The sequence below is a fragment of the Ammospiza caudacuta genome, chromosome 1 (genome assembly GCF_027887145.1).
Source record: "Ammospiza caudacuta isolate bAmmCau1 chromosome 1, bAmmCau1.pri, whole genome shotgun sequence".
Classification (NCBI taxonomy): Eukaryota; Metazoa; Chordata; class Aves; order Passeriformes; family Passerellidae; genus Ammospiza; species Ammospiza caudacuta.
The window spans coordinates 66,732,637-66,756,914 of record NC_080593.1 but is presented as its reverse complement, the minus strand read 5'-3'; the positions used below and the strand labels follow the sequence as shown (position 1 = coordinate 66,756,914).

Here is a 24,278-nt window from a genome sequence, read left to right as displayed (position 1 = left end):
CCTCCCTTCCCCTGTCTCCCCCTCCGCCCCCTCCTCGCCCGGCCGCCCCGCGCCGCCGCTCGCCCTCGCCAGCTCGCCGGGCCACGCTGCTCACCGTGCCCACATTAATGGCGGCATCTTCCGAGGAGGACATCGACCGCAGACCCATCCGCCGCGTCCGCTCCAAGAGCGACACCCCCTACCTCGCCGAGGCCCGCATCTCCTTAAACCTCGACACAGGTGAGAGGCGGCCCGGCCCGGCGCGACCGGCGGCGGGGGAAGCAGGGAGGGAAGGGGCCGCCCCCGCCCTCCGCCCCTGCCTGCGCCCGCGGGCTCCCCGGGCGCCGCCGCCCGGCCCTGCCCCGCTGCCCGCGCCTTCGCACCTCGCCGGCCTCCCCTGGCCCTGGCCCGCACACCGGCTCCCCCTGCCCCGCGCCTCCCTCCTGGGTGAGCCGGGACCGGCTGCCCTGCTCCGTTCAGCCCCTCGAAGCTTCCCCTGTCCCAGAGCGCCGCCCTCTCGCCCTGCACAGCGTGGTGGCGCATCCCGTCAAGGCTTCCGCACTGTCCCTCCTCGCCAGGTGCTGGCATCCCTCCTGGACATGCTGCCCTTGGTGTTTTGCAAGTCTCTCCTTGGCTTGCTCTTTGCCTTCTTCCCCTGATGGGTTTATGCCTCAGAAGTGCAAGGAAACTTGCACCTGTGTTGTCCACTTAGTTTCATGAGGTCCCCGGTTATCTCAGCATTGCCTTTTGAGACTCTCGATGGGTTTACAGCCTGATGGTTCCTACCAACACACCTCCAGCTCCCTGCATTCACCTCCTTCTGCCTATTATTGGGACAAATCTCCTGCAGTTCTCCACCTGACCTTTCCTTCCCCTTTCTCCACTACTGTGCCTTCCTCTTTGCCACCTCTTCCTCATGACTCCTTTGAGATTTAAGCTGTCCCCTTCAGTTCATCCTGTACATGATGAAACTATCCTCTTTCTTTTCTACTAGGCCTCTTTTTTTCCCTCCTTTCTTGACCTTTCCTTATGAGCTCTATCAACAGCAAACTAACCACACCAGAGGTTACTTGCTCTCAAAAACAAAAGAAAGTTCTTCCTGCTGGTTCTCTGCACCAAACCAGACTTCCTCTGTTTGGGAAGGGGGACAGCATGAGGGAGGATCTGTAGCCAGCAGTACTGCAGCCTCCCTTCATGTCCCAGCAGTAGCACACAAAATGGCCCAACTGTGTAACATTGTTTGATGCTGAGCCTGTGAGCTCACTGCCAGCTGTAAAGGGAAGAGAGCTGCCTTGGAGTTGCTGCTTGCCCTGCTGCAGTCTCTCCCATCCCTCCTCCCCCTTTCAGCTGGCAGAAAGTTGGAGATGGCAGAGATGCATCTTCTTCATTTGGGGATGGAACAGATTCCCCTCCCCCCTCCTGTTATCCCTGCTGCAATTACACCCTTGGTAATGGCTGATGCGCAGTTTGGTTTTGCCACTGGCAGAACGGTATGGCGTGTCATTATTTCTCTCTGATCACGACTTATAAGAAATTGCCAAACCATGGGTAAGTTGGGTGGCATTCCAGGGCACAGGCTGGAAGACTGTGCCAAGTGCCAGGTTTCAGCTCTATAAAGAACTGGAAGTGAAAACAGAAAGAGCATTGCTGTAAGGTGTAAAGAAAAAAAGGCTGTGTATGGTTATTTGACTGCTGAAATAACACTGTGCTGACTTGTGTTCTCTCAGGTAATGTTATGACATGTAGTTATAAATAGATAAACCAGCTAAGAGCAAGGCACCTTCAGGTCACCTGGTGCCTCACATCTCTATGCTGAGCTAGACATGCTGTCTTTGCTACAAGTCCCAGAGGATGTGGAAGTCTCAAGGTACCTCTTTCCTGCAATCCACCAAATAATTTGGTAATTACACTTAGCTTCTTTCTGTTCCTCCCCTCCCCCTGGCTCTCTATAATTTGGGTCTTTACTTGCAAACCTGGGAATGGAATTCCTTAAAAAAGAAATAATTAAAAGAAACTGTACTGGTGTATCAAGAAATATAAATGAAAAATGTTGTAAGTAGTGCAAGTGTGTGTTTTCATTAATCCATCTGGCAGTGAGTAGTAAAAAAAATAAAATTGCTTAGCAACCAGTATTGAGTGAGAGAGCCAAAAAGCAAGTGAAACATGCCGCTGATACCCGCTTCATTTCTGAGCTGTTGGGTTTACTCTTCTGTTTGCTCAGAAAGCACAAACCAAGCTTCCTGGGTATGAGAACTCTCTAGTCTGAGGACAAAGCCACTAGAAAATGTGTTTGGCCACTTTTGCTCATACTCGATCATGCCGTGCAGCTCGGGCTTTCCTTTTGAAACTTACTTTGCTTGTGAGGTGCAGAGTTCTTGCCCTTATTTTTATGGCTCTGTGTATGGGGAGGGGGGCGAAGCACCCTGTTTCCAAGCCGACCGGGTTTCCACGTGCAGTCTCGTGGCTGGTGTCCCTGCCTGTGCCGCAGAGGGTCCGGGTCGCCCTCGGTGTCGCGGTGCCCTGGGCGGAGGGGCCCGACCTCCTGCCCGGGGCGCTGTCCGCCGCCCCCGGTGCTGAAGCCGCTCCGCCGGGGGTGGAGAGCGCCTGTCCCGCCTTGCCTCGTTCTCCCCGTCTGTCCGTGGGCTGGCAGCGCATGTGTGTGCACAGGGCTGTGTGTATCTCTTTGCCTATGCAGGGGGAAGGTGGTAGGAAGGAAGTAAAGCTGCTTCTTCAGCCCACGGATGCAGTTGAAGCTGAAGTGATGCTCGGGGCTCAGGAAGGAACCTCTTCCTTGTGTGCTCATTGCTTGCTTTCCATTTAGTGCATTCCATATCTGCACTTGCTACTCAACCACTGCTTACAGAGCTATTTTTCCTACAGCTGTTACAAGTCAAGCTGCATTCCCCAGTCACTGTCTTCTGTCAGGACACGGTCAAAGTTCGGCTGCAGCATGCAGGATCTGCTTTGCAGCATTGGAACTTCAAATCCACTTTTATTAAAGAACCATAACCAGATACAGTGAATACTGCTCTTCTCCACCCTTAATTGCAACCATTAGTTAAGAACTATCAGGTTTTTATCTACTTCAGCTGTGAGTTATAATTATACCATTACTGCTGTTATCTGTATTGTTGAACAACTGAGATTGCAAACACAGAGTCAATTATACAGTTTGGTTGTAGCATGTATTTGGTCTGGGTCTTTAAAAAACACAATTTGCAAATGATTAACAGTGCAGCTTCTATCTCCCCTTGTCTTTCGATTATATTAACAGCTTTGCATTGTTTGATTTTCCAAAACATGCCAGTTTATTATGTTTGTTTCTAAATATTGATCAATTATTACCTAGCATTAGTTGACAAATGCTGTTCGATTAGTTGTGCCTGGTATGGTTTTTTGTCTGGTGTTCCCAAACTGATTAAAATACCCCGTTGTTTTCTAAACCCAGGGTTATTCTCTCTATTATTATACATATGCAAATCCTATTAATCTAAGTTATGTGCTCATATCAAGAGGATAATACTTCCCAAAGGATTAAAATTAACTCTTCTGCCAAAATTAACGTAGCTACATAATATTGTAAAGCTATAGGCAGCTATAAATTCTTTTTCCATATTTGATAATAAATCAGTTCCTTACAGAAATTAATTTTTTATTTTCTCAACAACTTCCTCCAGTGCAACACTAGAGGAATGTGGAATGTGCTCTCACTTTTGGGTGGTGGTCTTTTGTTTTCTTTATTATGATTAGCAATCTGGCATGTCTCCATCTCTTAACATCCATATTTGGCTTTTCATACACATCTTCTTAAACACAGTTTTCAGATTGTCTTTCTGACTTTCTGATGCAGGCATGTAAAGGCTAATCCCAAATTACTTCTGAAAACTTGTTCATCTGTGACAATAGCATAATCACTTTCCTAGTCCTGTGCCAGCTGATCAGTTCAAGTGGTTTTTATCAGTTTTGACCTATTACAGGTTTTGGCTGATTTCTATTCTTCCTGTTGCAAAATACTGTACTTTTTAAATAGCAGTGCATGGTAAGTAGCTTTCAAGCTTGATAAATTGGCAGAGGTGATGACTGATAAGGAAATAGATTGCTTAAAAGTCACTATGTGATCCAAGGTGTATGAGCTTTTCTCCTCCTTCCCCCTTCACAAAGCTGCTTGGGGAATCCCTGTAAGAATTTTATTGGTGTTTGTTAGGGAAAGGGGGGACTACTGCACTGAATTGATCTGGTCAGGTTCTTTTAGCCTTTCAAGTGTTAGTTGTTATTGAAGCTATTTCTATATACAGGTACTCTTACTTGTCCCTAGCCAAAAAAGATTGAGTTTGGTACTGCAATCCTCTGCAAAGCTGATTCTAACAGACTGACTTCTTGTTAAGTGGTGCAAGAATCTGTCTTTGTTTCAGCTCCGCAGTCATTCAGGGAAGTCACCAAATGTTGGCTTTTGTTTGAGCAAGGCTGATTGTCTACTTATTTAACCTGGGGATGGAGACTCAGGGAGAAAGCAAGCCAATGCCTTGGAGAAGGTGTAAGGCCAGAATGACTACAGTAGCTGTACTAGGGATCAGCAAAGATTCAGAAAGAATTCCACAGCATGGAAGCTGTGGAATGGGGAGAGGGCAGATTTTGAATGTGAATATATTCCTCCCACTCTGATTTCAAAGTGTGTGCCAGCGGTGCAACCAAACAGAAGCCAGAGGAGCAGCAGGAGGAGTGCAGAGCTGGCCTCTGAAGAGAGAGGAGAGAAAGGGGAAAGAGGTGGTGACGGGCAGATCTCAATAGAGATGGTGCAGCCTGTGCAAGCTATGGAGCTCAGCTGGCTCGCTCAGCCCTGGAGTGTAGCACAGATTTTTAGTGCACTGAAGTCACTCAGTAATCTCACTGAAGTAGCTGGATCCTCAAGCGATTTAAGTCATTTGTTGACTTCAGCCAGGGATCTCAGCCAGACTGTAGAAATATACATCTCTGCTCCCCTTCAATGATGAAAGATCTGTTTTATCTCTTTGTGGTATGGAGCCACATGTTGTCTTGGAATGTGTTCTGGGAAAGCAAAGCTGAGAGGGAAAGGGTTTAGTGGCTGTGAATAATTTTGCCACAGGTACAGAAGAAGGGTCCTCGTGTCTAGAAAGGCAAGTGAATTTGGTACCATTTACTGTTCTTAAGCAGTGACGAATAAATCACACTGGGGAGAGGAAAAAAATCTACGTCAGCCTGTGTTAGTGCTGCTGCAAGCAGAATTAATTCACAGGGTGTAAAGAGGGAGGAGGATCCTGGCAGAAACTGCTGAATGGCTGAGACAAATGTTCGCAAGCTGGGAAATGTTCATGGTCGGCGGTTTCTGTCATGCAGAGCTGGTGGGGAAAAGCCAGGACACAAAGTGTGACTGTTAGTTTTAGATGTGGGAATTTATTTGTTCTGGACCAGGCACAAAGTTGAAATCAAAAGTGTCTTACATTTTCAGTGTCCTGGCACCTTCCATGCTCTGTTTGGGCCCTAGGGTTTCTTACAGCCTTCATGGTAGGCTGCCTCACTGTTCCTGTTTGTACTGCTGTATGCACTGCATTATATAGCTCTAGAGCTATGCAGAACACTTTTCAGGGATCAAAATGATGTATGATTTTGCTTTCTAATGGAAAGATAATGTTATTTGTGTATTAGCCTCATACATGTTGATTTCTCTGGAAGGATATGATATATTTTGCTGCAGTGAACAAGGAGGAGCTTGTGAACTTAATTTTGTTACTTTGTAAAATAAGAAAGAATATTTATATAGCTCACTGAGGTGGGTAAATTGTAAATAGGTGAAAATAAAGTGAAATTCCTTGACTGGATTTTCTGCAGAAAATCTCCATCCCATTAATGTTTAATTTTCTCTAAATCCCATAATTTTATTTTTAAGTCTGTTTTGAAGTTTCTAAGTTTGCCCCTGGTCATCCTTACAAATGATTTAACGCAGTTAATCATCTCTGCAGTCATCTGAAATGCTATCACATTTGGAGTTGAGTTATTTCTTCCCTGTTTATTCAGTATACATTTCAATATATTTGTAATAAAATACTCTGCAGGGTTTCATGATATATGAATAAATGCTCCCCAAAACTATATACAAATTTCAACGACTTTGGATTTATGGACCTCACAGATTAGAAACAATGTGGAAAGGTTAATTGGAAGGGCATAATAGTGTTTTAAAAATATTTTTAAATTATGGTGGCTTTAGGATTTCAGGTAGAAAAGATTGGTCTCAGCAGAACAGGGGAGAGAGAAATAGGCAGTAGTAGGCTTTCTAATATGTGTGGGAGGTTTTATTTCTTTTTGGAGAAAGATTAGTAAAAATGCATGCCTGGAAAATTTCCACTTTTTGCTCTGCTCTAATCACTCCCTCAGATTATTGTCATGGAGATCCTGTCATACTTAGGAACCGAAATCACAGGTTTTGGCAAAGCATTTCTTAATAACTTTATAAAGGGGCCTGGAGAACTGGCCTCCTTTGCCATCAGATGTTGCCTTAAAAAACCTTGTGCCTGCACTTTCGCTGACTGATGACTGATAGTCTTAATGCTGCTTAATTTGGAGTATAGCCGGAGATCAGATGTGTGCCTGTCATTCATTTCCTGGCTGTTTTCCAGCCCTGGGAGCATGAGTACACATACCAGGAAGAATGAACATCCAAGCTGAAAGCCACCTTTCATGTGACAAGGGTAGGCCATTTGAGATAGCCTGCCCTTCCCAGGGCTAAGTGCAGGGGCTGAAAGCACCTCTGTATCAACAGGCAGTTTTGGGGGGAAGAGGTCTTATCAGCAGCTGAGGTTTTAACTCTTGCACTTGACTTTGGAGACTTAAGACTGTGACCTTCACTGTGTGCCTGATAGGAATGAGTTTACATGTTCCCCAGATCTTGTTGAAGGGGAGAGATATCCCTGCTTCACCAGCTGTCATCTAACAGGAATTTTTGATGCAGACTTGAATGAACAAATATGACTGAGGACAGTTTGAAGGGAAGGGCGAAGTTAGTCAAGTTGATGGACTGGCAAGAGTAAAATGAGAGAAGATGCATTTCTCTGAATGCTGGAGATATTCTCATGTTATGATGTTCTTGTGGCACTGCACATATGCATCACCTTTCTGTGTCAGGGGACAGCTGATACATGTGCAGTCAATGGCATCAACATTGCTGTGCAACAGCTGTGGCAGGAGATGGAAGGAAGGAAGGTATGTGCTCACTTTGGGATCAGAATATGCAGAGCTGATGCCTTGTAAAACTCTCTGCAATATGTGTGACTTTAAGGCTGCTGTAGTGCTTTGTTATTAATCTGGTCCTTCAGGAAAATTGGTGTTGCAGAATTTGCCTGGATAAGAAGTTATCTCTATATTTGTGTTTTGCTTGATGAGGTTTTTGGGTTAACACAACCAAGTATATTCCTGCAAGCTGGGATGATGCAAAATAATTTTTTTTTTGTTTCATCAGGAACCATAATTTTCTTCTGGGAACTAGGTCTTTAAGGAAATTGCATTTTTCCAAAACTTCAAAACTGACAGCCCTGTTCAGAATTATTAGCTGTAAAATCTAGTAAAAAGAAAAGGCCTAATCCTCAGTAACAGGTATAATTAGCTTTAATACTTAATTACTCTGAGTCAACTAATTGGCTTCATTGGGACTACTCAGAGTAATTCTCAGAGCTAGGCATGTTAGTGTCTTCAGAATCAATCTTAAAGTTGTTTGTAAGTTTTTGCCATGTGACAAAAGTCATTAGTCCAGAAAGAATGTCTTGGGCTGTCTGTTTTCAAATATAAAATTTCAATGTTAATGAAATATTATGTTATTAGAAGTTATTTCTTGTGCTTCTGCTTTAGACCATAAGAGTCAGTATGAAATGTTGTATTTCCACAGTGAAATAAAACTTGGCTGTCTTCATGCTTTCTTGGTGATGAACATTCGTGACAATGTATCTCTTGTGGATAAGGTGCAAAAAATGTCACTTTTAACATTTTAATCATATTAATGTGATGTATTTTACATAGTAATACACCTTCTTGATGTAGTCCACTAAAATGTTTTCTTCATTCAGAATACTATTAGGGTAAAATTATTTATAATCATGCAGTAACCATTTTTAATCATGCAGTTCTGTTGCCTTCAGTTATAATGCATTGGTGGTCTTATTTTATATTGATATGCTGAAGCCATAGCTGGACCCTCAGTAAATGGTCACCATCCCTAGCTTCCCTTTCATTTGTAGAGACAATGTTCCTGAATATTTAAAATAAAATAATTAGTGCCTTTACTGCAAACTCTGTAATAATTTTCTTATCTTGAAATTCCAGTTCAGTGTATAAGAATGTGAAGATGACATCTAAACTAGAATTTAATGAGTAGCAAATTCAGCAAGAAAACAGGGAGGCAGAGTTGAAAAATTCAGTGCTCATGTTTCTTCTACATTCCAGATTCACCGTGGTTTCATTCTGGTTATGAAGTACATAAGACTGGGGAAGCATGTGACAAGAGTTTGCATATACTTGTGTTTTTATATACTCTATGAACACATGCCATTTTAACTGTGATTGATATGAACTGCAGTGCATATTTTGGTTAATCAGAACATTCTTGGCTATGCATAATTTATGTTGCAATATCATTTTTACGGTTAGTGAATACAGTACTTGGACAGACAGACATCTGGTTAATAGTTTATAAGCAAATTAAATACTTGATGTATTATTAAAATGAAAGAGAAATTTCATCAGGGCTAAATCTAATTCTATGCTAAAATGTTGGAAAGTTTTTGAAAGCCTGATTCAAGCTTGATGCCCCAAATTTGGGAGGACCTGTTTTGACTGTGGTACTTGTCTGCCTACCAGTGTGTGCTTATTTCTGCTCTATGGTAAAAGGACAAGGAGTCTACTGACAGATTTGATGGCTGACTGGGGTGCATGTCCTTGGGAAGAATGTTCCTATGTTCCCTCAGTCAGTCAAGTGTTGCAATGGTGTTAAGCCATCAGAAACAGCATTAAAAGACTCCCTTTAAGCTAGTCCCATTTTGCTACAGCTTTGCAATGAGCAATAGGAATCTCTCTCAGAACAGAAAATATCCCTCCTAGTTAAGAAGAAATGGGAAATTATTAGTTATATTGCAATATTCCTTGAGAAAGACATTACTCCCATCTGACATCTGTAATGGTCCTTTGTTTTCCTTGCTGAGATCACGGATAGTGCAGTTTTCATACATCATTTTTTTCTTCTGTTTTCTTTGTTTTCTTGCACTAGAGAAGTGCTAGAAACAAATGTGGAGACCTTGACAAGGCTGTGCTTGATGCATGAGGCATCTGTAAGGTTTGGAGGAGGATGGCTCTTCCCCATGCCCAGCCTCAGCTGCAGGAGCACATGGGTGTAAAGGTCATGTTGTGCAGTGTGCTGGTGAAGAGGTCTGTAGTTGACTGTCTCATGTGAGCTCTCAGCTCCTGGCTTCTCTGGGGTCGTGTTGTTGTTGGCATCTCTCTTTTCCTGTTGCCTTTTCCATTCTCTGATGTTTATCAGGGCTACGTATGTGGGTAGCAGCAATATGCTGGCCTGCAGCTTCTTGAGGGCTGTGCCTGCTGTCTTGGCAGAGATGCCATACCAGCATTTGGTACATTGGGAACTATGACTTTAAAAGGTCACCATGCATCTTTAGGAGCTCTGATAAAGAGCTATTAATCTGCATGGTGCTTCCATGAACCCGCTTAAGGCAATCATTCCCCGGAGCAATGATCACTCCTGCTCTCTGCATAGACACTGCTCTTCTGGTTGTGGGTAGAGGTGGAGAGTTATAAAACTGCATTAAGCTGCTAATGAGTAGTCATTGTTTATATTTAAAGCAGTTTAGCATGTTCATCCATTCATGAAAAATCTAATTTTGTCTTAACACTTTCTTTGTTCATCATCCTTTATTACTTACACTACACATTGAGGCTCTTATTAGATGTTCTGAATGTTTTTCCAAAAATCGTTAAAAGATTTCTTCAAAAATTACTTTTTTCAATATTATTTTTTTTTCACAATGACTTACTAGGTTGAAATAGCAAATAAAAAAACGAAAAGTAAATGATCATTTTAATTTTCTCTGTGTGGAAGAACAGCAAAATCTTTGAAAGCTAATAATAAAAAAATTAGCTGGGGCTAACTAATTACATGTAAAATGATAGCCTATAATTATAAGGCAAGAAGAAATCAATATAAAGCTCGATTTGTAATTTAGTCTTATCTCAAGGCTCAGAAGAACAAACCATTATGTGAGATAAATTTTACAAGATTGCTTCAAATAATATTTTTTTGAGCTAATTAGTTGGTAAATTTTATCTACTTTTTAAAGAAAACAAGATAGGCATCACTGAATAACCTTGGGGTTTGACCTTGCAAGCTTCCCCCTCTGGAAGCAGTTGATCTAACAGCTTTGTCAATATTAAAGGACACCCAAAGGGAGAGTGGTAAAAGTATTTGGTTGGGAAGTATCATTACACTGATGGAATACAGCTTTTTCTTAACACGCTTCATGACATAATAGTAAGAAAACAGGGGAAAGAATCACTAGAATTAAAGCAATGCAGGACATGTCATTAACACGTGTCAGGCCTTACTGAACTTAACTGCTCGTGGTTAGTGCTGCCCTAGGCAGCAGAAACATGATGTTAGCAGGTGCTCACTAGAGTGGTTGTACATATACCTAGAGGTGTGTGTCAGCAGCCTGAGGAGCGTGCAGGGACCATCTGTTAACCAGCAGGAGTCTAAAAGGCTTAAAGTGGGCAGCAGAGGGATGGCTCTCCAAGTTGTGCAACTTACTCTCTCAATTATGCAAGTCAGTGGCAGATAGACAGGTCCCAAGCAGTGATTGGTGTTCCTTCCTGCATTGTAGCTGTTTCAGGAGATGTTTCTTCCATGGGTTTTGGCAAGGCTTACTACAATTTGTAGCCAATTGTGATTTAAAGAAGCAGCTAGTGTTGGGAGGGAGGAAAATGCAGGGCCTGCTTCTTTATCATTTTGGAGATAAATTCTGCTTTTAAATATCATTCTTCCCTCTGTGGCTAAAATAAAACATTTTATCAGCTATATATCATTGTGTTTAATAAGGCAGCACTTTGCTTTCATTACCTCTCAATAGAAAGAAAAAGACTGCTATCAGCAAGAGGTAGAGGGATATACTGAGGAAGGGAATGTGGTGACAGTATTAGCCATACATAAAATCCAGACCTGTTCTAGCAGAACATCATCCAAAGCGTTTGACTCCCGTGCACCTTTCTGTTACTGTGTTAGAAAACATTTCGTCATGTTGGTTCACTTACATGGGACTGTGAGATTATGTGTATGTGTGCAGCCAGCTTTAGTGTACTGCAGTCACTCATGTACAGTCAATTTCCCTGGTTGAATGGGATGCTGTGGGTGGTTTGCCTGTGGGAACTGGCTCTTTTACCCCTTCTAGGATTTTACACTGAATTTAAGGCAGAATTTGAAAGTGGATTAATCAAGGAAATGTAGGTTGGCTCTTGAAGAAGGTGTTATTAGTAGTTTGTACCAACTTTCATGTTTTGGTTTAGCTGGTTTGCTGTCTTAGAAAAAGATCTAGGACTGTATATAAAGGTGGCCCTCATCTGTTTGTTTTATTAGGTGGGAGGGATAATATTCCTGCTACTCACAGTATTAACCCTTAGCAAGACCCCATCATTCAGTGAATACAAGAGCATATTTGTTGTCTTTTCCCTGTCTTCCAACGTGCCCTGAAGACTCCAGGATGAGTAATTTCCAATCTCCGAGTAATTTCCAATCTCCGTGTACATCCTTTCCATGGGGAGGAAGCTCAGAAGACCTAGAAAGGATACAGAAGGAAAGGATTAGGGTGGTGAGGAGGACCTGTATTGTGTCTTTCTTCAATCACAGGGGCTTTAATAAGTAAGCTTAATAATTGTATTTGCTAATGATTTTTCCTTTCCAAATTTTGATTGAGACATTTTCTGGGAAGAACAGGTATTTACAGTGTAAGGGGGAGGATGGCCAAAGTGGTTTCGACCATTCAGATACACTTTTTTCCCTGCAAAGGATTTTTGGACTGAAAAACGACATTTCTCTGTGTTAGAATCCAATGTCATGTTTTTTTGGTTTTTCTGCCTAGAGGACTGTATTTTTTATATGTAATATCTCACAGTGCTTCCCATAGGACATTACCAAACCAGTTTCTATAAATCTCTGTGCACAGAGTGTTTTATGTGAGACAAAGATATTTTTTCTTGATATATTTTTTGCACCTTGCTGTCCAGCTGCATGGGTATTTATATATATCCTTAGAAGTTTTATTCTCATCTGCAACTGAAAACCTTGAGTGTTAATCCCTTTCTTCTGACAAAATCCTCTGATGCTTTTCCCCTAGGAATCCCCTTCCTTAATTCTGTGCCATTCTGTGTGGTAAGGGGGATGCTGACTCTGAAGGGTTTATCCTCCCTTCTGAAGTCTGTGTCACAGTCATCTTTCTTTTGAGATTGGAGAACTAGCATGTTTGTAAAAGAGTTTCTCTGTATTGATATTCATACTAATAGAGAATTGATAGAGAAGTGACTACAAAATCCAGTAAAGGTTCCTTTTCAACACTGTGTGTACTGGCTCAACAGTACCCTGAAACTACATTGGGCCCAGAGCAAAGGATACTGCATACATTTTGTGCACAGAAGTTTCTTATGTCATTGCCATATGTTGTTCCTGCATTTACATGATATATCCTGTGAGGATTTGTTTTGTGTTTGCTATTACATGCACCTTGCCTTAGAAACCTTTTCTGGCATCTTCAAAATTAAGTAAAAATTATGTATTTGAAAATTTTTTCAGGCTTCTTTTTCCTCCCTCTCCCCTCAGGAAAAGAATAGAAAATATGAGCGGGTAAGTTTCCTTCTAAAGAAGTTTTCAAGTAGCTCACAATGGCTTGAAGACAAATGAAAAGTGTTCTGAAAAGTATGTCTGTCTATCTTCCTGTTCTTTTAAATAATGTGTCTATCCTACGGCCCTTGTATATAATAAGATTTTTAGTCCCAGATGGGTAGGGAATAGTTATCTGCAGCTCTGCTTGCTTTTTACACTCTATCAGAATGAGTCTCCCAAAACAACCCTTAAATGGTTGTAGGGTAATTAGGGTTCATTGGTACAACAGTAACTAGATTTTATATTTAATTAGTCTCTCTGTAAAGTAGAGTTGCTGCATCATACTTGAAATACTCTTTGATGATATTAATGAAATGTCTTACAAGAACTTTAGCTTGATGATCAGTGTGGTTAGTATTTAAATTTTCTGCAAATTGAGCTTCTGTTGCACAGATAATATAGCTTCTGATAGATCAACATTACAGCATCCTTGTTCAAATAGATACATACTCTATTACAGTTCTGTAGCTATGGAAAAGAACTGCTGCCTCACAAATGGCTTACTGTGACTCTGGAAGGACCCAGTTCAGGAAAACACTGATGCATCAAGATTTGTCATTAATAAACATTAGAAATATGTTCTGAATTCTTCTCAAAGTTGCAGAGGAAAATCTGCTCTCTGGAGACCAGCACAGAATCATAGAATTGTTTCAGTTGGAAGGGACCTTTAAATAACAATTAGTCTAATGCCTCCACAAAGAACAGGGAAATCTTAAACTAGATCAGGTTGCTCAGAGCCCTATCCAGTCTTACCTTGAATGTTTCGACAGACAGGGGATCTATCTACCACTTTTCTGGTCAACATGTTCCAGTGTTTCACCACCCTTATTGTAAAGAATTTCTTCCTTTTATGTAATCTAAATCAACCATCTTTTAGTATAAAACCATTGCTCCTTGTCCTACCACAACAGGCCCTGCTAAAAAGTCTCTCCCTACCTTTCTTGTAAGCTCTCTTTAGGTACCAAAAGGCTGTCATTAGATCTCCCCATAGCCCTCTCTTCCCCAAGCTGAACAACCCCATCTGTCTCTGCCTTTCCTCATAGGAGAGCCGTTCCATCCCTCCGACTAATTTTGTGGGCCACCTCTGGACACACTCTAAAAGGTCTGTGTCTGTCTTGTATTGAGGACCCCAGATCTGGATGCAGTATTCCAGGTGGGGTCTCACGAGAGTGGAGTAGAGAGAGAATCACCTTCCTTGACCTGCTGGCCACGCTGCTTCGATGCAGCTCTGGATGCAGTTAGCCTTCTCAGCTGTGAGTGCACATTGCTGGGTCATGCATAGTTTTTCACCCACCTGTACCCCTAGTCCTTCTCCCTGCCTCCCCCAGCCTGTATTGATATTTGGGGTTGCCCTCACCCAGGTGCAGCACTTTTCACGGGGCCTTGTTGGACCTCGTAAGGTTCCCATGAATCCACTTTACAAGCTTGTCCAGGTGCCTAATATTTTCAGCACCTTCTTGCTTTGTCTGTATGTTCTAGAAAACAGTAAACCAGCACCAGTCTCAGTAAAAGTGTTGGCAGGATGTGGAGTAGATGGGGCTCTCCTCATACCTTGCTGTTAAGGACTTCTGTGTTGGCTTGGGAGGCACAGACCCTGAGGTGCTGGCACACCTCTTCAGAGCTGTTTGTGATTCTGCAAAGTATTGTGGTAAGAGCCATGCTGTGTCCATGCCCAGAAGCTTGTAGGGATCAGACATTGTAGAGAAAGGGGAAGACTTCATCACATCAACTCAAATAGTGCTTCCTGCCCTGGCTCATATATATTCTTCAGAACATCATGCCCCATGAGAAATCGCCAAGAAGATATGGAACTTTTGCAATAAGATGACAACACTAGAAGAAGAATTTTCTGGCCTGAAAAGGGTGCTGATGTGCTATATACTTCATTGTGTTTTCCCACTGCACTAGCAAGGTGCACTAGCAAGGTGAAAAAATCACTTTTTAGTGTTTCTCATCTTAGAAGTGCTAGCTAATAACTAATTTACTATGTTGAAACATCAGTTGATGCTGCAGCATTAGATGGATCCTCTGTTGATACTGGCAAATTATGCACTGAATGAGTTCTGAGGTATTGTTCTGAAGCATTGAGCTCTTGTTCTTTTGTAGTGTCAGTCTCTTAGGGACAGTGTGTTGTTACTTTTGCAGTTCTTAATTGTTGCAGAAAATATTCATACTCATTGGAAAGTCAGCAGAAGAATAGAACAACATGATCTCTGTGGGTCATTGAAACAGTTCCTTGTGGTCTCTTGGAGTTCAGGATGATTACTTCATTGCTGATCAACATCTTTAAAACGTTGTGTCTTATGAATTTATGGAGGGGAGCAAAAGAAATGGATGTAACAGCTAGTGGTGATTCTGTTTCATTGGGCAAATCAAGAGCCTGTAGGCTTAAACTTGCATAGCAGTGAAAGCTGGGTTTGGGTTCTCCTACATCAGGCTTACCAGTGAGTAGTGGTAGTGATGGATTCAGTTTTCGCTGCTTCTGTATTTTTTTAGAATAATGTGGCCCACGTGATGTCAAAAAATCCAAAAGCTCCTTGCAAGAAGCTTATTTGAAATACACACAAAGGTGAATTTTTCTCCTGATAGATGGTTGGTTGCTTCAATTTTGGGCTTGGTACTGAATACTTAGAAACTCCATTGTAGCCTTAGTGTGGCAGAGAGCTTACTTTTGTGTATGGTAGCTTTTCACAATGTTATGGAAGAGTGTATCCTGCTCCCTAATTCAGCACTGCTCTTCACCAGGTGACCTGCTTGTAGTTTTATTAATTGCATGCTTTCATGGAAGCAGACTAATGTCTTGGGGGTTTTGGCATGGCTACTGTTGGTTTGCTTGGCATAATTTGATAGAAAATCAGCAGAAAGTATGACAGTCACATTCACATTTGCTTTTTTCTGCTTGGTGCCTTGGATCTGAACTGGGATGGCTACTGGAAAGTGGACTTTGTGGGTAGAAGGGCTTGGAGGGATGAGGGAGAAATCTAGCACAAATGGTTTGTCACTGAAGTATTGAATGGAAAAGCCAGTCTATGAAATACAGAATATCTTCTGTCTTAAGCTCTTTTCACTTTTGAAAACACATTCTAAAAGCTTTTAAGCCAGAATATTAATGCACATCCAAAACAATATTTATTATGAAGAAAATAATAGTGGAGGTTAGAATTCTAGCAGGGTTCCTTTGAAATAGTAATGACTGTCAGATGATGCATTATCTGGCAGTTAACAGAGTAGCAGGGGGCCTAGTACTAGAATCTTAAATGCCAAGAAATGAAAAAGCCAAATGTTGTCATCAATACTCAGCACGCTGGTAAGAGATGAAGGTGAAACTGGAGATCCAAGCTTTGTCTTTGTACTCAGAATCTCCTTTTTCACAGAGAGATGAGAGTTAGTGGTGGAATGTGAAGGGTAAGGTAATGTTCTATATAACGAAGAATAACAGATACTAAACTTAAGTAATTATGAGTAATAAATAAATTACAAGATTTATTTTAATTCATGGTTTCTTTTTGTCTGCTTTTAAAGTTTTTAATATGTTCCTGCTCTGGTGTTCATAAAACAACTTAGGATATAAAGACCCAGAACAGTACTGAGAAGAAGAAAATAATAACCATCTCTAATCATCAGATTTTTATTTACAGTTATCTTCATTTAATGCAATATAAACATTAGAGAAACACCCAAAACCATTTGTGGGGAGAAAGAGAAGGAAGAAAATTCTCACCTAAAGCTGAGAATATGTGCTGAGGACCTTTGGCTTTTTGCTTTAATACTGCTTTAAAAAAAAAAAAAAAAAAAAAAAAAAGAAGCAGAATTTTTGTATTGCTACTGCACAGACTGGTTATTAGATGAATCATCACAAAACTGGTAATCCTCAAAATCTGAGGCTTTATGCTGAGTCCAGAGGTAGCACGCTTCAAGTAGCAGGTAGTGGCTGGAGCAGCCCTGTTTACAGCAATGAGACAAAATGAGGAGGAGCTGCAGAACCAAACTCTGCCTCAAAACCCAGCTCTGTTGTGCTGCTGGCCTGCCTTGGGGAAGGTGGGAGGGAAAGGCACTCAGCAGCATGCCTCCCAGAGCAGAGGGTCACTGCTTCACAGGATGAGAGGACCTGTTTTGCCCATGTGGTCAGTCCTCACCTTGCTGAGCAGTTGTGCTCCTGCTGGGATGTGTATCCTGATGGGATAGATGTTTAGTCCAAGGAACCCTGAGGTCATTTATATGTCTCTGTGCCAGCCATGCTCTATTCATGTGTCAGGGAAGATATCTGCCCTTCAGGGCTTCCCTGCTGTGATGCCATTCTGTGCTGCTGCCAATGTGGAGCTATCCCTTGAAGACACGAGAATATGTGTCCCTCAATATTTGTCTGAAAAGCACCGATACTTCCTTTCCTGTTTAGATCTGTGTCAGTGAAAAGGAATGCCTGTGAGCTAAGTGATTGTAAACCCAGTGTGAAGGAGATGTAAATAATGCAAGCCCTCATGTTAAAACTGTCTGGGTTTTTTCCACCCTTTGCCTTGCTGGTCTGTGGGTAAGATTTCTTAGTGGGTGAGGTGGTTGATAGATCTGGTTGGTCTTTCAATGAGTAATCCAGAATGGGGGATAGCAATACATCGGTTCTACTCAAAGCTGAAAGAGAATGAAGTTCATGCATTTTTCAGCTTGCTGTAAATACTGTCTAGTAAATATCAGTGGTCCTGAACCCCACAGACTCTGGCATCAGCAGGAGCCTGCTCTGGCTTTCTTCTGAGTGCAGTTTTTAAGCTGTCTCCAGGGAGTTGTTTAGTCTTGGCAAGTAAAGTGACTGAAAATCCAGTATGTGATCTTTATGAGCATCATTTAAATTCTCCCTATTGTATCTGAATACTAATCCCTGGCCAGGCCTGTGCTGCTCTGTCTACTTCCTAGTTCTCAGCTAGTGCATTCATAGTTTCATGTTGCTCTGCCCCCTTTCAACTCTTTTGGCTGGAGCCTGAAAGCTGAAGTGATGAAGACCCCAATCACTGCTGCTCTGCTGGAAGAGGTCATATAAGCCAAAGAGTCAGAACATGTTTATTCTTCTTACTGCAGAAATAAGTGACCTCCTAGGAGAGCCCTAGTGTGCACACACAGAATTAAGTTTTGATGATTTAGTCAAGGGTAATCTGAGGTGAGAAGAGAGAAGATGGAGTTTCAGGCCAGTCATAGTTCACCATCTCTCAGGCCAGTAGGGTTGTCAGTTAAGAGAGGTACCTTTATTTATATTTCAACAGCCTTGTGAATGAAATATGAGTATTTACCCTAAGGATAAGCTCAAAAAATACTCGAAGGATTATGCTTGTGATTATTTCATTTGTAGGTAAAGCAATGTTGGCTTTTAGGGTTTCCTTTGGTCTTGGTGGTGTATGGTTCAGCTAAAACAGAAACATTGTGCTGTTTCATATGGGTCTTTACAACTTGGTAAAGTATCATCTAATTATCCTTGTCCTTTATTAATTTCATGCTTTTCTTTTGATGCTGCTTCATAAGATAGCTAATGCTGAATTCCACCCCATTGCCATGGAAAAGTCATATTCAACTAGACAAGAGAAACACAGAAAGAATCTCTCTTAGACCTGGGACTTAATCTGCTAATTTGCTGTACAAGTGTATCTTGAATATGTGAAAAAACACTCTCATTCATACATTCACACATCCCCAAATCCTTCTCAATCTATGACCCTGTTCTTGAAATGCCATTTCTAGCCTTAATTGTAGTTTTTAAAAGAGATAGTCTTTGAGATATTCCTCCAGCAACGTCTGCTGAAAGGCCCTTGCTAGCTAAGGATTCATTTCAGCTTGCTGCAGTGTTTTAACCTTGCATTGCATCTGAAACTCAAGTACCTGTGTGCAGTGGGGAGGGGAGTGTGCAGTTTCCTCCCTTTTTGTTATTCTGGGGTTTGGTTCATCAGAGTGTAATAAGAACTTCCAGGAGATTCTTTTTCTTTCTGAGGGAGAGATTTTGGAAATTTTGGAGATTTTGGAAATAATGAAATAGAGAGTGTTGATGTAACCAGCTTTAGTCACTGGATGTGACTGCAGTGGAAGAAGCACTGGAATGGTTTGGAGAACCATTCTAGAGATGGAAAAGGGAAACATAATTCTCTTCACAGAGCCTCTTTTTAGAAGAGAAGTACTTTTCAGTTACCAAATGCAAACAAGCTAGGTACCACCGTCTGCTGTCAGTGTAGCAGATCCCATATTAAGGAATGCCTGCGTGGCCAATCCATCAAATAAAAAATTAGTAATATATTTAGTGTAATTGAACATTTGTGGTAATGTATATTGCTGATAATTCATACTGACAGTAAGCTCTGAAAATATCAACCTGAATATTTTCTGACAAAACTTTCCATGTGGCAAAGCATACATTTGCCTGTAGTCATTTAAAAATTGATGTGGTGTCCTTGGGAGGTTTCCTGAAGCATAGTGCTGATTTATGAGCTAGTCATCTAAAGAAAAAATAAATGCATCTCTTGTGAAATGAGTGTTGAATACCTTCCATATACTTACATTTCTATGTATATACTTTTTTAGTGCTTGTTGAACCTCCAAGGGTGTCTTTGAATAGTTTTGTTTTTTTTCTTAATCTAAAAGAAAACAGAATATAGCTGGTTTCCATGTATCCCTCACTTTTTCCTTTCTAGTGGCTTTTAGAGTTTAGTTTTCAAGGTAATTCTGTATAAGAGTAATCTTGAGGTAGACTGAAGAATCACAGAGTGGTTGGGGTCGGAAGGGACCTCTGGAGATCCAAACCGCCTGCCAAGGCAGGGTGACCTAGAGCAGGTGACACAGGAACACATCCAGGTATGTTTTGAATGTCTCCAGAGAGGGAGACTCCACCACCTCCCTGGGCAGCCTGTTCCAGTGCTCTGCCACCCTCAGTGTGAAAAGGTTCTTCCTCATGTTGAGGTGGAACTGCCTGTGTTTCAGTTTATGGCCATTGCTCCTCACCCTGTCACTGGGCACCACTGAAACGAGTCTGGCACCATCCTCTTGGCACCTGTCTCTGAGATATTTATATGCTTTAATGAGATCCCCTCTCAGTCGTGTTTTCTCCAGACTAAACAGGCCCAGCTCCCTCAGTCTCTCCTCATAAGAGAGATGCTCCAGACCTCTAATTACCTTTGGGACCATCCTCTGGAGCCTCTCCAGGAGCTGCTGGTCTCTCTTGTACTGAGGAGCCCAGATTAGAGACAGCACTCAAGATGTGGCGTTACCAGGGATGAGTGGAGATTCATAGAGATTGATAGAGGGGAAAGGAGATGATACCAACCAATGCATAAAATGAAAAAGTCCACCATCACCAAAAGAAAACTCCAAGAAATGGTGACCACCCTGTCAATGCAAATTCTTTCCATGTGGAAGCTCAAATAAAAAGTATTCAAATGCTGACTAGAGCTTGCATTTTGGCTGATATTTCAGTGGCTACAAATCAGCTGTGCTTTATTTATACTTGTGTGTCATCCTATCAGATGAGTTCCTTCTTGCCTGAGAGAACACACTTAAATCTAAACTTAAATCTGTACCTTCCTTTCTGAAACAATACATTTCAAAATTATTTTATAGACTGTACTGAAACTTTTCGTTTAACCAGTTTGCCTTTTTTTTTAGCAAAATTTTATTTTCTGAGAAAACCAAGGAGGTATATTTGCATTTGCTAGCAAATGCAGCAGACAGTTGTGATTTCTACACATTTCCAAACAAGCCAGAGAAACAACCTTTGAACAAGAATTAGTAGAATTGTCAGGCAGAAAATCTGAACTGATTCACAAACAGCTCTTTTTTACTTTTTTTTTTTTTACAAATCTGGATTTATCACTATGTGCATTTATGTCTTATCTGTCAGGACATCTCTAGATGCAAAAGTGAAATAAATTCTTTTTTAAATGAACAAATGGGAATGAAGTAGTGTTGCTGATATCTAAGGGAAATACTCATCAATGGATGCTAAAAAACAATACTGAGGCTGCTTCCCTGGTCAGTGGAGAGCTTAGCTTTTCCCAAATGATCCATTGGACTTCTTCCTGTGGAATCCCAGCTTTTGTGCAGAGAAACTCCTTAATCTTCTGTTGAGAAACTCCTTAATCTTCTGTTGAAGTGGCAGGGATTTTGTGCTTTGGATATGTACTTGATCAAAGAAGATTGCTTAGACAATTATATCTTCCGTCAACTTGTGTTTTGCAGGCCTTGAGCAGCTCTGGATTCATCAAAATAATATGCTTTTCACTTCAATGTTACCAGTTTCTGGACATTATCTCTCCTCCCTCTACCTCAGTCTAAATTCCAGATATTTTGAAAGCTTCTCAGTGATGAAAGTGCCTACTCTTGCATTGTCTTTTTTCATTCTAGTGTTATACCAGTACTTTGCTGCACTCCGTCACTGGGCATGAGATATCTGTTATTTTATTTGACATAAAAGGCTCAAAGTTGGCTAGCTTTAAATTTTTTTTTCTATACTTGTATGAGATTATCTTCTTTGAAGTTGGTTTGCCATACTGCTTCTAAATCTGGGAAAATACTATTTTGTTCTTTTGGAGTTTGATTAACATGTATGAAAATTTTAGAACTGTGAGACCTTCCAGAACATGGGGGAAAAGCAGAACAGCCAAACTAGGAGGAGGCTGTAATTAAAAGCTTTTGACTTAGAGTGCTGATGAACTGAAAATACATGCTGTTTGTACTCTGACAAAAACTTGTATCTGATAAAGGCTCTTATTTGAGAGAGGGTGATGGCTATGGAAGAGAGCCTTACAGAACGTGGAAAGAAGATTTCAAGGATATGATTGCCTTCTATGGTGAGACATCATTTGTTTCATGCATGAAGTCCACCTATTTCCTCACTCTAGCTGGAGCTAGGGCTTGCACAGAAAACCATCTAGTAAAATAATAGGTCCCAACTGGTTTTGCACATCAGTTTTCTGGACCACCTAGGGAGTGTACACGTTTAGAGCTAGAAGGGAAAAATCCTGTATCATCTTGTATTCAAATTGGATTACCTTACTGTGGAACCACACCTAAAGCCACAGCAAGGGCAACATGAGGATGGCTGCTCTGACATCTAATTTCAAAGAGTTGTCAGCATCAATAACGTTCGTACTTGTGGTCTTCAACAAAGGATCATTATTCAGGACCAGGAGGGGCTTTGAGAGCCAAAGTGCCCAACTCTCTGCTCATGTAGCCTGTCTGATGTTTGGCCTATTCATTCTCTGCTAAGGTCAAGAACATTGAGGTCTTCTATACTTCATTAGTGTTACTGGCAGCATTACATTGGATAAAGGTGTATGAGTTTTTTTGTTTGTATTGCATTTGTTTTCCCAAACATATGTAAAAACATGACTCATATGGCAGGACACTGTTATTGATGTACAGACATTGTTTCCCAAAACTAAAACAAGCTGTGCTTGCAGCTTTTACACTTTTTTTGTACATCCATATCCCCACTCAAGAGAATTTTGTTGCTTTTATCAATTGACTCTGTCCCAGTTAGAGCAACTAAAGTCATAAATGTAAGCTTAAAAGCTTGTCCGTACTTCAATATTTCATTGAACTGTGACCTAAGGATTGCTCTTGGAGCAGTCCCTGCTTCAGTTAATTGTGACTGTTCTCGCCTGTGAAAGCAACTTGGTTTTAGATTTCAGCAGCTGGATTTCAACCATAGCAATTTCTCTTGTACAAGTTAGAACAGTAACCATACAATGGAAATCCTGAAAATCAGCTCTTCAGGCACTAAGCGTTTAATTTGCTTGCTAAACTGTCACTTCCCTTTTATTTACAGTATCCATTCAACCATAATTTTTTTCTTCTGGGAATTCTTTATTGTAGCAATTTGCTGTTGAATGTATATTGTTACTTTTTTGTTATTACTTAAGGGATGGGTTTTCAAATTCGTGGTTTTCAATAGTAGGCATGAGCCTGACAAATGAAACGTCTATTCACTTAAGTAGTATCAGCTAGGTCTATGATTAGTGCTTTAGAAAATCCTCAAAAGAAGCTGTAATAGAAGCTATTTCTCAGTATGTCAGAGTTGTAAGGATAGAGGATTTAAAAAGAATTTCCAATTAAGTTTTTATAAAAGTAGTCTTTTCATTCATGTTTATTTGGACTTGTATAATTGGCAAAGTTGATGATGTTGTTTAGAAAATATGCTGCAAAAATGCTGTTCAGAATAGAAGTAATTGTTCAGCTTGGCTCCTTTTTGTGTGCTACTGGTGCTTCTAAAAACAGTCTCTGCGAGCACTGTTGTTTTGCTCCACCTGGACAAGGTGCCTCCTGAAGACAGGTCACTTGCCTGAGTGAACTTTAAGATTGCTTTGTCTCTATGCATTCCCTGACCTACAAAGTCATTTCACTGGAAAACCTGTAGAGAAAAATATCACAGTATAAACTTTTCTAACAATTTCTAATAATCATTAACAAGCCCGACTTTACTCAGGTTTCAACTTCAGGAAGCTGAAGACAAAGAGATTTTGCTACTTTGTCTTCCCATGTGACTCAGCATGGAGAATTCAACTGGTAGTGAAGCTTTGGTACTGAAAAGATGATGTGGTGCATTTTGTAGCTATCGTGGTGTGGACACTGAGCAAAAGACCGAAGATTGTGCTTGTGTGTACAAAGGGGCTCCCTACAATGCTGTGTACAGCAAAGGGGTACAGGTGACTCTCCCTCTCTTCTCCACTCTCATCAGACCCCATGTAGACTCCCATGTTAAATTCTGGGATCCCCAGTATAATAAGGACATAGATTTAATGCCCTGTGGGATTGAATCCAACCAAAAGGGATCCTTCAGGATAGCTAGAGAGGGACTTGTTATGAGGGTATATAGTGATAAGACATGGGGGAATGGCTTAAAACCATCAGAGAGTGGGTTTAGATGAGATATAAGGAAGAAATTCTTCACTGTGAGGCTGGAAGTGAGAAGCTTCACACTTCTTCACTTCTCACTGGAATAGAGAAGCTCTGGATGCCCCATCCCTGGAAGTGTTCAAGGCTGGGTTGGATGAGACTTTTAGCAACCTGATCTAGTGCAAATTGCCCCTGCAGTGAAGGGTAGTTGGAACTGAATGATCTTTAAAGTCTATTGCAACACAAATCATTCTTGCAAAGGAAAGAATAAGAGATATCTGCTCCCTTCACTGTGGCAGAGTTCCCTAAACTCAGCTTGCCCAGTTATTGCCAGCGATGAGAGCAATGGCTTATGACTTTCCACACAATATAGCAATATTCTGCAATTTTACAGCCACTGAAGTAGTCCTGTGAAATAATTAGTACTCTGTTAATGATATGAGAACTGTTGTTTTGATAATTGTATCTATAAATTATCCCTCTCTCCTCCTTCAAC

At 41.2% G+C, this 24,278-nt stretch overlaps 1 protein-coding gene across 5 annotated transcripts in view; it reads left to right on the top strand.

Moving 5' to 3' along the window:
- Positions 1 to 24,278, top strand: part of PHACTR1 (phosphatase and actin regulator 1) — a 298,201-nt gene that overhangs the window by 14,971 nt on the left and 258,952 nt on the right. For all 5 annotated transcript variants that reach the window (XM_058802634.1, XM_058802626.1, XM_058802660.1 and 2 more), the window contains exon 4: positions 73 to 219. In XM_058802634.1, coding sequence (XP_058658617.1) covers positions 73 to 219 — 147 coding nt within the window. The remainder of the gene's footprint in view (positions 1 to 72; positions 220 to 24,278) is intronic.